Source organism: Meles meles, chromosome 9, assembly GCF_922984935.1.
Source record: "Meles meles chromosome 9, mMelMel3.1 paternal haplotype, whole genome shotgun sequence".
Lineage (NCBI taxonomy): Eukaryota > Metazoa > Chordata > Mammalia > Carnivora > Mustelidae > Meles > Meles meles.
This window is the reverse complement of record NC_060074.1, coordinates 34495432-34511810: the sequence shown is the minus strand read 5'-3', so window position 1 is coordinate 34511810 and position 16379 is coordinate 34495432. Positions and strand designations below refer to the sequence as shown.

The following is a 16379-nucleotide window of genomic DNA, read 5'->3' as shown; positions in this document are numbered from 1 at the left end:
CTGTGTTGATTAGGTCCCTAGCCTTCGGTACTGTCTCTTGTTCTTTTGTTTGTGGTGATTTTTTCCGCCTTGTCATTTTGTCCAGATAAGAGGATATGAAGGAGCAAATAAACTACTAAAAGGGTGGCAAAGACCCCAGAAAAATGCGCTGTAACCAAATCAGAAGAGACCTAATTGTGGGGGGGAGAAAGGGGATAAAAACAGGTTCTGAAAAAAAAAAGAAAAAAAAAAGAAAAAAATTTAAAAAAATAAAACAAAAAAATATAAAAAAGAAAGAAAAAATATATATATTTAGATGAACTAGTCAAAAAACGTTAAAAAAAGAAAAGGGTAAAAGTTTTAAAAAATTTAGCAGAAAAAGAAAAAAGAAAAAAGAAAAAAAAATTGAAAAAAAGAAAAAAAAATTGAAGTAGCCACAAGACTAAAGAATCATGGGGAGAAAGCCATGAGTTCCGTGCTTTGCTTTCTCCTCCTCTGGAATTGCTCTGCGGTCTTAGGAATTGAACCTGCTTTCTCCTTGATAGATGAACTTTGTCCTGGCTGGATATTTTGTTGATCTTCTGGGGGAGGGGCCTGTTGTAGTGACTCTCAAGTGTCTTTGCCCGAGGCGGGATTGCACCGCCCTTACCGGCGGCCGGACTAAGTAATCGGCTCGGGTTCGCTTTTGGGAGCTTCTGTTCCCTGAACGCTTTCCGTAGAGTTCCGGAGGACGGGAATGAAAATGGCGGCCTCCTAGTCTCTGGCCCGGAGGAGCCGAGAGCCTGGGGCCCCACTCCTCAGTGCGCCCCCAGAGGACAGCACCCAATCACTCCCGTATCCCCAGCCTCTAGCCACGCTCCGAGCTCACCCAGCCCGCGACCAGTTCAAGGTAACCCCGAGCTGAGAGTTCAGTCCTCGGCTCTCTGTCTCTGAAGCCGGCTTCTCCGTTCTAATACCTGCGAGCTCTCCGACACTCTGACACCCCCAATCCTTCTGTGACCCTGCGGGGCCTGGGGCCACGCTGGCCCCACGTGGGCTTCACCCAGGTTTAGCCCCTGGAGCAATGTCCCTCAGTGGAACAGACTTTTAAAAGTCCTGATTTTGTGCTCCGTTCCTCCGCCGCTTGCCGGGAGCCGGCCCCTCCCCCCGCGGTCTATCTTCCCGTCGTTTTAGATTCACTTCTCCGCCAGTCCTACCTTTCAGAAAGTGGTTGATTTTCTGTTTCTAGAGTTGCTGTTCTTCTTCTCTTCACTTTCCCGTTGGATTTGTAGGTGTTTGCAATGTTTAGATAAGCTATCGAGCTGATCTCCTGCTACCTGATGTAGTCTCAGGCTGCTACTTCTCCGCCATCTTCTGTATTTCATTGTTTTTGTTTCTCCACTTATTATAATGATAAGTATTCTTGGTTCCCAAAAGAAAACCCATTGGGGCATATAGAGGCAAGGTTTCCCCTGGCAAGAGTGAAATATAGCCAAATTACAAGGGTGAACATATGTTCTCTTAAAGGATCCAGAACTTTTGTGAGGTTTTAGAAGCAGGTGTTTGAGAGCCAGAGCTGGTTTTGAAATCTCAATTCCACTTCGTTGCCAAGAGAACTTAGGCAAGTAATCATAGTCTGTCCTTACCTCTGTTTTAATATCTAATTTACTGTTGTAGGGATTAATGAGCACAGATATGTACCCAATAAAAGACAGCCATGGTTAGAAGCCACTATTCTTATATGATTATTATTAACTCACCTGTAGAGATAATATTTTCTGCAACAAGTCCCTCTTCCTGGTAAATTTGGGGCAGTGAAGAATAATGTGGGGAAAAGAAGGGAAAGAATTACCACTTACCGTAGAGCGGTAAAGAGAAGAAGTAACAATTGTACTGTGAAGTTGCCTGGTAAAATATGCTGGAAGAATGACGGGTGAAGTTTCTAGGGAGACTGACAGTATTACTGGCTATTGGAGTAATTATGTGCAAAACAGGAAAGCCAACAGTACCACAAGCTCATGTTACATTAATGCCTGATGAGTGGTTTGGTTGTAGGTTGGGAAACAGGAGACACTACCAATTTGTGTGTATAAACATACAGCTTGCATGTTCATAAACCTCTCTGCCATCTGAGAAAAAATGGTTAGCAGCACAGTTCTGAAGAGTTCATGTTAAACCACTTGGAATAACTAATTGCAAAAATAAGTACAAGGTTCAGCCGAACAAGATTTTAATTTACTCTTCACACTGTGGAAATTGCTTCAAATGAATGGTGACTGAATCAGAGGAGGGATTTTGGTCCCTCAAGCCATTTTGATATACACTAGCCTGCTGACATATTTCAATCCTCCATTGTTACTGCTGGTTGTCTGGCCAGGTTTTTTCCTGCTAATCTTCTACATTGCAGTTTGCCTAACAATATAGTTGTGAGTGTACCCTAAAGATCCAACCCATCCCACCCACCACTGCATGCACAGATGCTCATCACTGTCAACAGTTTCACTGTCAACAGTTTTTCTGAAATGAATTTGGTGTGTTTTCTTATTTTTGGCACCAGCTATAGTGGTTTTTTTATGTTGTTTTTTTTTTTTTTTTTAAAAAGGTTATTCTTGGAGGAGATAAAGAGAACATATTCAGATGGCTACAATGGGTATTTTTTGCTCTTTGATTTGGGATAAAGTTGACCTTTACCAATGTGTCTTACTGTAAAAGGGAACTCTTTCCATGCATATTGTGACTATCATCATATGTGCCCAAATACATGCCAGGACTCTGATTTCTTTTAATCCCTCTTATACAATATTCTGAGTATACCAGTGCACAATCCTAGGTTTTCTTTAAAACTGAACAAAACTAAAAGAACAATTTCCCTCTTATATCTATGTATTTATAAGAACAATTTCCCTCTTATATCTATCTATTTACAAGAACAATTTCCCTCTTATATCTATCTATTTACAGAAGGCATACACTGCAACAGCATCCCCAGCATATGGTTGTACAACCGCTGAATCCTTCCAAGTGACAAAAACTGGTGCATCTCCGAGGGGCGCTTTCCATCATCTTATGGCTCAACCGATTAAATAATTCATTTTTTTAAAATATGTTTAAACTGCCTGACAATTACTTTTATGTTTTATCTTATATTAACCACAAAAAAATATGCCCTATTCTTTTGATGGGTCACAGCTATTCATGCTGCTTAGGAATGAGGCTCTGGGAGATACCTAAGCTGCTTTTCTCCTTCAGGCTAAACTGTGATTTTCTTCAGTAATACCCAACGTGTCATGGTTTTGAGACCCTCACCTTATACTGATCATTGTCCAACTGCGGCAGCTGGAATGAGGCACAACATCCCAGCCATCCTGAAGCCATCTGTATAAATGAGTCAGTTCTCTGTTCTCTTGCCAGTTAGCATATTTATTGAGCAAGGCCAGTGTGTATGGCTCTGTGAGCAGTATTTCTCCACGGTGCTGTGCTCTTCATTCTCTTTACAATGTGTCCAATGTCAGTGAGCTCTTTCCAGGACAGAGCTGTGGCTAAAAGCAAAAATGAGTTATACAACTCACATCAATTGATACATTTGTAGTGACTGGTTAATTAAACACACACACAGACACACACACACACACACACACACACACACACACACACTACTCAAGCTCAGTTCAACCTCCTGCTGTGTTGTAAATACATCAAGTTGGTTTCAACACATCGTGCACACAAAAGCCTTACATAATAATTAAACAAAAATAATCTTTGAGTTAAGTATTTTCATTCTGCTTCCCCAGTGTTATTTGAGAGGCGATCTTTTTCCCCTCCCCCGACTACTTAACAGAGAAAAATGAGCAGAAAGGTTGAAGCAGTCTAAAAATATCATTCGGGCCCATTTTCTGTATTATTTGACACTAAAGCTCTGTGATCAGATATCTATCTAAATGGCCACCTCAGCCTGTGTATTGAAATCTTTGGTTAATTTAAAGAGTAACAAAACAGTCAAGTTCCTTAAGTTAAAAGAAATAAAATTTCAGCAGCTCTCTAGCATTAAATGAAAAATTAATTACACACAGGTCTCATTTTTTCGATAGGCATGGAGTATGATTAATTATAAGGAAGAAACACTAACCTTAAGCATGCTATTGTATTGCCTGACATTACTATACTATTTGGACAAAAATAATTTATGTGTTCTGACTAAATCTATCTAGTTCCAATGAAATGGACCAGGGAAGAAAATAAATGACATTCATTAATTTAATACATAATTCTGACTCAAGTGTTCTTCACTTGATCTTTGCCTCTGTCCTAAAATTTAGGACATGGGCACATCTATCTCCAGGAAAGTGTTTCAAGAGTCTGGCCCTCTAGACCCACACACACTATAACCTTATTCTTTTTCCACCATTTGTAAATTCTGATGGCACCACCCAAACTGAGGTGGCCTTGGCTTGCCCAGAAAATAATGAAAAAAGGACTAACCTGTTCTTATTCCTCCCCTAATATTCCAAGGTTTGATATGTTACTAAATCCTAAATAAGTGTAGTTGTAATAGAAACGAGCTGCTGTCCCTGTAGATACTGAATTGAAAACAAAGAATTAAAGATAATGAAGATAGTATTTAAATGAAACTTTTGCCTAAGAAGTTTTCTTGTCTTTTTTAGTTCATTAGTTCCTGCAGTTTCTTCCATTACAAATGGGAAATTGAATCATTTGTCACCTTAAAAACACAACTTGGTAAACAACTTTCACGTGCCAACCTGAACAACTATTATTTTCTTTCAGATCAGTATTTAAGGACAACCAGGGAAATGTGGACAGAGACTCAAGATTTTCACCATTGTATAGACAAGAAAGTAGCAAGATTTCAACAGAGGACCTGCTAAAACTAGTGTCAGATTACAGAAGGTAGGATTTTTGAATACTCTTGAAATTTACATGAATCAGCTACATTGCTACTATTGACTTATTAACTCTGCATAAACAGTATTTGATTACCTGATTCTCGAATGTCCAAACTCTTCTGGAAAGTAGATCCTTTACAGATGACCTCACTTATGCCTGAATAACACAACAAAAGTCAAGTTGCTAGAATTATAGGGAAAGAGTATAAAACCATGTCAATTAACTATTATTGCCATGTAACAGATCACCCCAAAACTTAGTGGCTTAAAAGAGAATCACTTACTTTCCGAAATCCATAATTTGAACATGGTTAGGTGGGGAAAGCTTGTCTCTTCTGCACATGTCATCAGCTGGCAGAGGTCAAATGTAGACAGAGGATCCACATTCAAGACGACTCATTGAATGACTGGCAAGTTGACATGGGCTGTTCACTGGGAGCTCAGGTGGAGCTATGGACTAGAGACCCTGGTTCTTCTCCATGGGAACCTCTCCATGAAATACTATCTATGTCTTCCTCATGGAAGGATAGCTGACTTCTAAGAGTAAGTTTCCCAAGGGACAGAAAGTGATCACTACCAGTTTCTTAAGACCAGGACCCTGAAAATGTCACAGTGACATTTCTGCCATAATATACAGTCAAGCTATCATACAGCCTAGATTCAAAGAAAGGAAACATAGACACGTCTAAATAGGAGGGGTGTTAAGGAATTTTAGAACTATGTATTGAAATTCCACAGAGAAATTCATTGCTGTGAATTCAATAGTTCATAGTATTTTTGTCATCCAAACTCTTTTGGAAAAGACAATGAAAGATAGTGCTAAAAGAAGAAAAACTTTATAAAAGCCACAGCATTCCTTAAATGTATTACCATGCATTCAACATCTGGTGATGATAAGATCTCTCAAGGTAAGTGATTGACTTTAAACTGTTACTCCCCTGACACCCACAGGATGGAAAATTTAACAGTCAGCTCTCACATGCTGGGAAGCACTGGGTTGGACCCACCACTATAATTATTCTGTTAGGTCTCCAACAAGGGATAACAGTTGAAACTGTTTTCAGATTCAAGAACTTTCATCTCACTACAAAAAAACGATAGGCCAGAAGGTTTTGGTAGACAGGGAGAGAACTGGAGTGAATGTGGGGACAGGGATAGGTAGTAAGAGGGTGTCTGCACACATTCATGAAGCAGGAGAATGGCAGAAGAACCAAGGTCAGGGAAAGGTTCCGTGTCCTTGGTTGTTGGTGAAGAGGAACGAGCAGACTGTCCACTTAGCAACTGTAGCCAAGACCAGCCTTGTCCTCAAAACTTCTTAAAAGTCTTTAGGAACATAAATCACTTTAACCAATTCAAATACTAGAGCTTTTTGTTAACAAAAAATGATCTATTTACTATATTTACTATTATACTTGTTCGGCCATTTATATAAATGTTACCTGAAATAAGGAGCAAATAAACCTAAAACATTCTTCATAATATCTGTAACTTGACCCCTCACTGATTTCTATTTTTATTTTTATTGGCAATATTACATAAAATTTAGTTTTTAATGAAACTATTCACAAGGGTGTTTCAGGCTGTACTGTTTACTCTTATCAAAGCTCAGAATTACAATTGACTCATTTTCATGACAACTAAAATAATTCAGTGTGTGTGTGTGTGTGTGTGTGTGTGTGTGTGTTTCTGTTCTGTACTTTCACAGGGCTGACAGAGTAAGCAAAACACAGACCATCCCTGGAAGCCTGGATATTGCTGTTGACAACATTCCTTTGGAACATCCAAGTATGATGATGATGATGTCACGGTTTGCTTGTAGAATTCTGAATAGTTAGTGGTCTTTTGGTTGGTTGATTGGTTGGTTGGTTCATTGGATAGTTGGTTAGTTATAATACTTTGTGAGTTTTTTCTCAAATTTTGGGATAAATGGAATTCATTATCCTACAGAAATTTGGGGCTTTTATTTCTCCATTAAGACAGACTATCAGTATGATAAGACAGGAACCATATTCATTGTAAACTAATATATATATCTGGTATGTACCATGCACCCTGCAAGGTATTAAATTATGTCCTTTAATCCTCAAAACCCTGAAGGGCTGTAAATGAGGAATGTCGGATTCAGATAGACTCATAAACCAGTAATCATAACGGGAGAATTTATATTGTATCCAGTTCCTATGACTCAAAATACAGGGCTGGTCCCCCCAAACTGTGTGCCAAATGTTGTTCTGAACACTATGGGTAGCCACCCAAGTGGTCACGTTGTAATTATCGCTGGAATATTTTTAGACTCTATTATTACATGGGGAGCGTGTACCTTTTTCAAGTCAGTGAAAATTTGAATTTTAGGAGCTTTTATTAACTTATAAATAAGAATTTTAGAATTTATTTCAAAAATGACAAGATGGGTCTATTTTGTTTTGTTACTTCTGATTCTGCCTTTTCTGTGACTTTCTCAGTGATGCAAAGAATGAATAAGGCACCCTAAAATGAAACTACAGACAGAGAGAGGATTATTACCACAGGATATTTGAATTACCATTAGCACTATTAAGTTTTTCATTCTTTAAATTTTTTACAAATAATTTTAATATGAAATAAAATGAGCATTTTAACCTAAGCCATGGTTCCAAATCTCTTTTATATTGATTGGCATGGAAAAACAGAGAATAAACTAAGCCATTTCCTCTACCTGATTTGTGAGATGTGTCTGTCTTTTATTACCTACATAAAAGAAAAATAATGAAAGAGAAAGCTAGAATATTCCCTTTGAAATTACTATAGGACATTAGAGAAATTGGAACATATAATAAAAACATTATAATTGATTTCAGGCGGGAAAAAACCTTGCAATCTGATTCCCAAGCATATTTAGCTGATGATTTTGCCTTTTTGAAACAGGAAAATTCCAGATGGGGTAAAAGAAAGTAGAAGGCCTTGCTGCCTTCCAGTGACCACAGCTCAGCCCCCAAGCTATTCAGTGACAGAAGTTTTGATTTATAAACTTCAAATTGTCTTTTTTATTTTCCGTAGGCTGTTCCTACAAGGCTAGGTTTTTTAAGATTGTAAAAGCTGGAGCGGAAAATAGAATAAATTATACCAAATAATGCAGAGGGGTCTGCAGGCCTGTATTGTGAAATCATTCCATGGGGAAAAGTTATTCTCAATCCATTAGGTACTATCCATAATAGGCTGATTGGACAAAGTTTTGTCAATAGCTGTATTATTTTTATAACGTTAGGTAAAGGTCAGTGGGTTAATCCTTATCTTATAATACCTGATTAGCGTGTTCCAAGAATCATCAGCTAAAATTTAGTATTCATTATGAAGCTTAATGTAAAAAGATTGCAATTATAAATCCATCCAAAAGATTTACCCATTTCTGAGACATCAATTTTGATATTAAATGGCCTGATTATCTATCATCTCTACCTCCTACGAATTCTTCATGCTTGCATAATTTAACATAAATTCCTTTGCAAATATGGAGTTTCTATTTTGAGTGGATTCATTTTAAAGTATGTTAAGTATTGTTCACCTTAAACAATCCCATTAAATGACAAACTCTTATTTTCTGATTTTTAAAGACTGTGTAACATCGTCCTTTATCCCTGTCAAGCCTTTCGATGTAACAGCTCAACTAGAACCCACAGTGGAGGTGGAAGAATTTATTTACGACTCAACAAAGTACTGCCGTCCTTACAGAGACTACAAAAATCAAATTTACATTTACCCCAGGCACCTCAAGTACGATAGCCAGAAATGCTTCAACAAGGTATGGTATGTTTCTGAGACCTTGTGTTCCCTCTGCACCCTACTGAGATCATATTAAGATGGATTCTTGAAAGTTCAAATACAAATTATCATAGGTCAACACTGTGGAATAAAAATCCATTTGCAGATCGTGCTTAATAAGGGGGCAGTGATGAGTTTCACCTTCAAAGTGTTTAAGGAGGCACAGTTTTATAACATATTAATAATCTTTTCTCGTCAGCCCTAAATTATTTTGTTCTAGACTTCTTTTTTTGTAGTTTCTTAAGATACTCTGAAAATAGCCTATCTGCTTCCTTTAGATGTGAGTTTTTTCTTCCCTTTTAAATAATATCTCCAAGTCCTCCTGGTATTTCAGAGCACTATGGATACTGTCACAAGAAAGTGTTGGGTATTCTACATTTTTCAGATTTAATTAGAAGCTACTTATTTTAGGCACTTGGATTGGGTGTGTGTGTGTGTGTGTGTGTATTATTTAACAGGAAATTACAATTTCCATTTTCCTTCTCTGTAATTTCAGGCTCGAAATATAACCGTGTGCATTGAATTCAAAAATTCTGACGAAGAAGGTGCCAAGCCCGTGAAGGTGAGCCAAGTCCATGACGGGATACAGCATCCAAGGGGGAAGGCAGCACTTAGGTTCTCCTCACCACCAAGGAGCCTTTTATTTGAGTGTGACTGAAAGAGGAGCAAGTCAATACATTTGTGTTAGATTTCCTAAAATGAACCTGATGTAATAGCCATCATTAACTGGTTCTATTAGAAATGTCAGTCTCATAGCTCTGCTTGGCTTTTCATGACTTGGAAAAAAAGCAAACCACTCTAGTGTGAAATAAATGCAAAGATTCCCCTCTGCAAGACTCTGCCCTTTCAAAGAGCCCGCTTCTCAATTCAGCATGTTTGACTTAAAATGTCACATCCCAGCCGGCCCTCGTGTGGCCTGTGCCGAGGGGCTGCAGCACACTGGCCAAGGGGCTGGGGCAGCGGGCGCTTGGGATGCTCATGTCCACGGAAGGAGCATGTGGCCAGCTGCCCGCGGAGCTTGAGAGATGACTCTGGAAAGTTTGTCCCTGCTGTAAATCATGTGATTTAATCCAACCCATAAGACCACAAGGTTTGTATGAACTGTGCTTTTTAACCTCCAAAAGAGCAACTGGATGTCATTTTCTTCAGAGTTCATCTCTGATATAGACTGTTTTTATTTTAGAGACTTCAAACAACATAGAGTAACCCATAAGAAAGAAAGGAAAATTATTTTTGGAACACCTGTGGCCAGATCTTCCCAGTTTCCATGAATCAGAGGGATGGAATAGTAAAGCACAAAGCCCATTTCTAATTAACCCCCATGATTATCTGAGATAATCTCTTAATGCACTCTGTCAGGTACCAGCCATGTTCTCTGTACCAAGAAGATTCGTAGCATGATTCAGAAGAAGGAGCATCAGTGTGAGTGATTGAATGAATCATGCAGGGGAGAAAGAATTCTTTAAAATAGTCTTGAGCCACTGTCAGTCTCCACAGGTTCCAAGTTCTGCAATAACATCAGTTAGCATCGGGAGAGAAAAATTGAAGTAAAACGGAATTTTCAAACAAACAAAGGCAATGACCATACGGCAAGCACAGCAGGCCCACTAGTGTAGTGTTTATGGGGAAAATTCCAGCAAAGAGAATAATAGCAGCTGTATGGGTGTCCTATGTCAGTGCATTCTAAAGCATCACACAGAAGACTCACAGAAGATACAGAAGACTCCAGAGGAGGCACCCTGAGCCTTGGGCTAAGAAAGCTTTGAAGCTGCATGCCTAGGCTTTACCTATATGACATCCCCTGGCTTGGTTAGGGCTGGGATAGAAGAGTAATGCAGAATGGCCTGGAACCAATCCTATCCTTCTAGTTCAGCATTCTTGGTTGGGAGCTGGCTTGTCAGGAGTTTGGGTCCAACCAAACCTCATAGTTACCCAGGACTGATTGCCTTGAATTCTAACCCAGAGCTGGGTGCCATGGGCCCTTTCAAGAGGCTATCTTGCAGGAATCAGAATTGAGCAATTTACCTCTTATCTCCTGGTAATCAAAAGTTAGCTAACGAACTGATTCAGGTTGGTGTAATAACTATATGATGAATTAAAGTCTTCAGAATTTCTTTGGCAGCAAACTTGTCTAAGAAATACATGGAGCAAGTGGAAGAGGTTCAAAGTTAATTAGATATCAGTGAAGCCTGGCAAGTTATCACAAAATTCATCTTTGTTCCGGGATTGCTAACTGAAGAGTTGTGACGTGTGTGTGTGTGTGTGTGTGCACTTCGGGTTAATTTCAGACACTCATAATCATTCTACTTTTTAAACAGTGTATTTATGGAAAACCTGGAGGACCTCTCTTCACCTCAGCTGCCCACACAGCAGTTCTGCACCATTCCCAGAATCCAGATTTCTCCGATGAGGTAAGGGCCAAGCCTCTACTGCCCCTCCAGAAGCTCCTAAATAGATGAATGAGTGGGTCAGGTAATGCACAAAAATAAACACTGTCTCGACCACGTCTCAGGTTGAGGGCATGCCTTGGCTGGTGTTTACTGAAGTGAGACTTAAAAACTATATTAAATAACAGTTGCTGGGAGAGTTCTGTGGCAAATCCAGATGTTTTGGTGCCAGATCACCCTTCAAAAATACTTATGTTTTTATGGTATCAGTCTTTACAGTGAGAATTTTTTTCTTTTACTTCATTAATCAATATAATAAAGATTGTGTTAGTTTTACCATCAATAGCCACATTTCATGTCATAGTGGAAAGAAAATAGAAATGGACAGAGTATGAGCCAACACTATGCCTCATGATGTAGGTGAACTTGAGAGATGTTGGATCTCATCATCTCTGACTGTGGCATGGAACATGACCTACCCTGGCCAACTCCTGAGACTCTCTTATTATGTGCCAGACACCATGCTGTATACTTCATGTAGGTGTCATCTCAATCCCCACAGGGTTCTCCAGAGAAACAGAGCCAGTAGGAGGATGCATATGTATAGATGGGTAGATTTATTATGAGATATTGGCTCACATCATTATGGAGACAAGAAGTCTCATGATCTTCCATCTGTAAGCCCGAGACCAGGAAAACCAGTGGTATTGTTTGAAGACCTGAGAGCCAGCAAGACTATGATGTAAATTCCAGTTCCAGTCTGAAGGACGGAGAACAAGAGGCACCAAGGGTAGACGGAGAACATCAATGTTCTAGTTCAAGTAGTCAGGCAGAGAGAGAATTAAACCTCCTGCCTTTTTGTTCTACTCAGGCCTCATCAGATGGGATGATGAGCACCCATGCTGGGAGACAGGGGAGTCATCTGCTTTACTCAGTCCCCAAATTCAAATGCTCATCTCTTCCAGAAACATCCTCAAAGGCACACCCAGAAATAGTGTTCAACTGGTTATTTGGGCATTCTGCTAGCCCAGTCAAACTGACATAAAATTAACCTTCCTGTTTTCATGGATAAGGAGCCTGGGGCTCAGAGAAGTAACTTTGCTAAGGGCATACCACTAATAAGAGATCATCGGAATTCAGACCGGGCTACAGGACTCCAGGACCCCAAGCTTCACCACCCTGCTCTAAGATGTGTGAAAAAAGGCAGTTGGGCCAATGGTAGATTATTCTTTGCATGTTAACTTATATTATAAAGAGATTCAGACAAATAGCATTGGTGTTTAAATTTAATTTATGACTATGGAGCAAAAGTCTGAACCAATGCAACCTGCTGATATGGTGTCTGGGATTAAAAATATCACAACTTACCATGAGTTTCCTATTGCTCTGATAGTAAATCACCACAGTTTAGTGGCTTAGAAAAACACATGCCCACTATCTTATACTTCTGGAGGTCATAACTCTGAAAAGGGTCCCATGGGTTTGAAATCAATGTGTCAACAGGCCTGCATTCCTTCTGGAGGTTTTAGGGGAAGATCCTTGCCTTATCTTATCTAGCTTCTAGAAGTTTCCACAGGCCTTGGTTGGTGACCCTCTTCTCTTCTTGCATCCCTGACTCTGACTTTCCTCTGATAAGGACTTTGTGATTCCATTGGGACCCCATAATCCAACATAATCTTTCCATTTTAAAATCCTTAATTTCATCACTTTCAAAAATCCTTTTTGCCCTGTTCACAGATTCTGGAGATTAGGGCAATGAGGACATCTTTGGGGAGCTATTATTCTGCCATCATACCTTATTCTACATCAATATTTTCAAAACTAATTAAAGGAACTTCAGTGAAACCACAGACTTCCCTTGACCTTATCTCTCTCCTCCGCATTTTTTAATGCTCTTAAACTTTTTTCCTTATAAATTCAGGACAGAAGATGAAAAAAAAATTAAGGCAAAGGGCTATCACCATATTATAGAATATTTACTGTATCAACTGACCCCTTGGAAAAGCCCCTCTGAAATATGTATTCACTTTAGACATAAGATTTTTTTTCAAAAAGAAAAAAAAGAATATTCTCATTGTTAACTCTGGCTTTTAATCTTTCTTGCTCACATGTGTTTCCCAGAATTCTTATAAAAGCCATGGACTTTTCCATAGGAGAACATGTATGTAATGAAAGCCCAGTGAACTCTACAGTGTATACTGAAAACTAAGGTTACATTAATTGCAAAAATTATTAAGAATTATTTCATGGTGCTCTTACAATGTAAATATTTGCAGTATTTAAGTGAAGGATGCATTCATAGTTAACTGGAATTCTTGAGAATTTATTGCATTCCCATATGCTCTTTATGTTAGCTAAGAAAAAGGAAATTTCTACCTGGTTCTTGGCTAATTATTGTATATTCTTAGGTGTACATCAGCCTTTGTTACCAGGTTAGCATACTGGGATATAAAGAATGTGTAAATTTGTAAACCATTCTAATTGAGAAGCTCTCACATTTTACCATTCATCAGAATCACCTGGAAGTCTTGTTACAACACAGATTACTGTAACCCACCCCAGATTTTTGGATTCCAGATGTCTGGAACAGGGCCTGAAAATTGGCAGGATACTTGTTGAACAAGTTTCCAGATGATGTTGCTGCGGTTCCAGGCATAACATTTTGAATATCAGTGTAATAAATCCTTTCCTGAACAATGTGAAAATATGTGTTGGATAGGTAGATGCAGAAGAAGTCTAATAAAGAAGCTGCCAGATAATCTCCTTGGTTTTCTAACACCTATTGCTTGACCATTCTGGAAACTACCTAGCTGCTGACATGGAACAGAAAGCAGCTTACATCCATGGGATCCTGATATTTCTGCATGAAGTAGTTATCAAAAAACATAGTTTCTCATCCTAGAAGATTCCATTACTGATTAGACTGCAAAACTCCTAGTGAGTCAAAGCCCTGTACCCTCTCTCAACTCAATTCCTACCTTTGTATCATCCTCACAACCTGACACAACATGACACACAGTGTATCATACTTTCACAACATACGTTTCAGAGATTTGGAAACTGAAAAGCACTATACAATATAGAGGGTGTCAAAACATTTCTTTTTAAGAACATGGAGTAGGCTCCTCATTACATCTGTTTTTACCATGTAATAACATTATGTTTTATATTTTATTCGGAGGCATTCTTCATATAGCTACAGCATGATATCGTCACAAAATAGCTCATTGCTTGGTTAACACATTATACACATCATCTGTTTTTTGTTCTTTTTAAAAAGAGATGTCCGTGCTTCCGTTACATCATCCCCTGCTGCCATGTTTTTTAACACTGAGCCTATAAGTCACCTGGGATCTTATGAAAATGCAGATTCTGTGTCCACATGTCTGGGGCAGTGTCCTAGACTATGCATTTCTAAGGAGCTCCCAAGCAATGCTCGTGCACTGGTCCTTGTGCACAATGGACCAGGCAATGACTCAGTTCACTCAGTGTGTGTTCCTTGATGATGGGACCTTTGATCTATGCCTTTTTGACACGCTGCAGGTAGTTGTGTGTGTGCGCGCGCACGTGTGTGCATTTAATCCATCCTCTACTAACATACACTATCAAATGAGAAATACCAGTCATTCTAAATTATCATCTCCCAACACAATAAAGAAATACAAATATCAGCCCCTTAACACATGACTGTTAGCAGGACGGATATTCACTGAGAGTGAAATCGGTCCTTCTAACACTAACTATGAAATGTGGTCCTCAGTTTCAGGGAAAGAATTTTTAGAAGACCAAGGTGTCTATGGTTTGTCTTACCCTGACCCAGGGCAAAAGAGTTTCATCCTAGTCTGGCTATTATCTCTCTCGTTGCAGGTGAAAATTGAGCTCCCGACCCAGCTCCATGAGAAACACCATATTTTGTTTTCTTTTTATCACGTCACTTGTGACATAAATGCCAAGGCTAATGCCAAGAAAAAGGAGACGCTGGAAACTTCAGGTACTGACAGGATGCGATCTGAGATAGAGTTACGTGTCATCTGTGTGACTTGAACTGGAAAGTATTGTAAAGTTCCCATTTATTAAATTTTTTACTGAGGTTTTCTATTCATAAGTGACAAATAACGTTGCTTTTACCCCTCGCCATGGAGGTTTATACTCAGAAGTTTTCTCTTTGTTCTTCCTTTGCACAGTTGGATATGCTTGGCTTCCCCTGATGAAACATGATCAGATAGCTTCTCAAGAATACAATATCCCAATAGCAACAAGCCTGCCTCCTAATTATTTAAGCTTTCAAGATTCTGCAAGTGGAAAGGTATTGAGTGATGTATAATTTAAGAGAAAAAAAAATACATGAGCTAAATGGCATGAGGTTACCTTCTGTCTGCTATTTAAATGAACCCAAAGACCATAGTATAAGCAGCCACTATCGTTATTAGTTGAGTACCTACAATATTTCAAAGGTCTTGTTTCATTTATGGCCAGTGGAAGTGTTCCATTAGAATGCCCCCCTGATATCACATTGGCCTCCCTCACCAATATTGCCAAATGTATTTGCATCTTCTGTTTTGCCTCTCTAGAGTCATGTAAGGTGAGTGGATCCGGATGGCAAATTAACATAAGCTAAATAACCTGTTTATTTTCTTTTCTTCACTTGTCACAGTGACAGTAACATACTCTTTTTTACAGCATGGCGGGAGTGATATTAAGTGGGTTGACGGTGGCAAACCACTCTTCAAAGTATCGACATTTGTGGTATCCACAGTGAACACTCAGGTCAGTGTGTTGTCCTGAAATCTCAGCATCTGCTCTAACACGGAGAATCATCAGGGGGCTCTTGTATTTAGACGAGGGGACTCACCATTTCCCAAGTTGTCAGAGAGGCAGGTGACTGAGAATTGCAAAGGAAGAATGTCTGCAGCATAACTTTTTGCCTCTCTGAGGAGAGCTAGAATGCCCTAACCTTTCAGCCCTAGAACACCAGACACATCTGTCTCAGGATGATACCCTCCTGGAAATAGTTTATTTCACTGACAACACCCAAGTATTAAAAATGGGAAAGGTCGAAATGAAAGATATTTTATCTTTACCTCAAAACTAAACCTGAGGGGTGCCTGGGTCGCTCAATGTGTTAAGCGTCTACCTTGGGGTCAGGTCATGATCCCAGGGCCCTGGGATCAAATCCCGCATAGGGCTCCTTTCTCCCTCTCCCTTTGCCGCTCTCCCTGCTTGTGTGCTCACGCTCTCTCTCTCTCTCTCTATCAAATAAATAAATAAAATCTAAAAACAAAACAAGACAAGACAAAAACTTAAGTCTGATTCCAGGGCCTACCTGGTGCTCCTG

At 39.3% G+C, this 16379-nt stretch overlaps 1 protein-coding gene across 10 annotated transcripts in view; it reads left to right on the top strand.

Moving 5' to 3' along the window:
* The window catches only part of DOCK10 (dedicator of cytokinesis 10), a 278280-nt gene that overhangs the window by 191831 nt on the left and 70070 nt on the right, over positions 1-16379 (top strand). For all 10 annotated transcript variants that reach the window (XM_046018397.1, XM_046018398.1, XM_046018396.1 and 7 more), the window contains exons 15-22: positions 4741-4863; positions 6565-6644; positions 8450-8637; positions 9154-9219; positions 10976-11068; positions 14912-15035; positions 15229-15350; positions 15725-15811. In XM_046018397.1, the coding sequence (XP_045874353.1) occupies positions 4741-4863; positions 6565-6644; positions 8450-8637; positions 9154-9219; positions 10976-11068; positions 14912-15035; positions 15229-15350; positions 15725-15811 (883 nt within the window). The remainder of the gene's footprint in view (positions 1-4740; positions 4864-6564; positions 6645-8449; positions 8638-9153; positions 9220-10975; positions 11069-14911; positions 15036-15228; positions 15351-15724; positions 15812-16379) is intronic.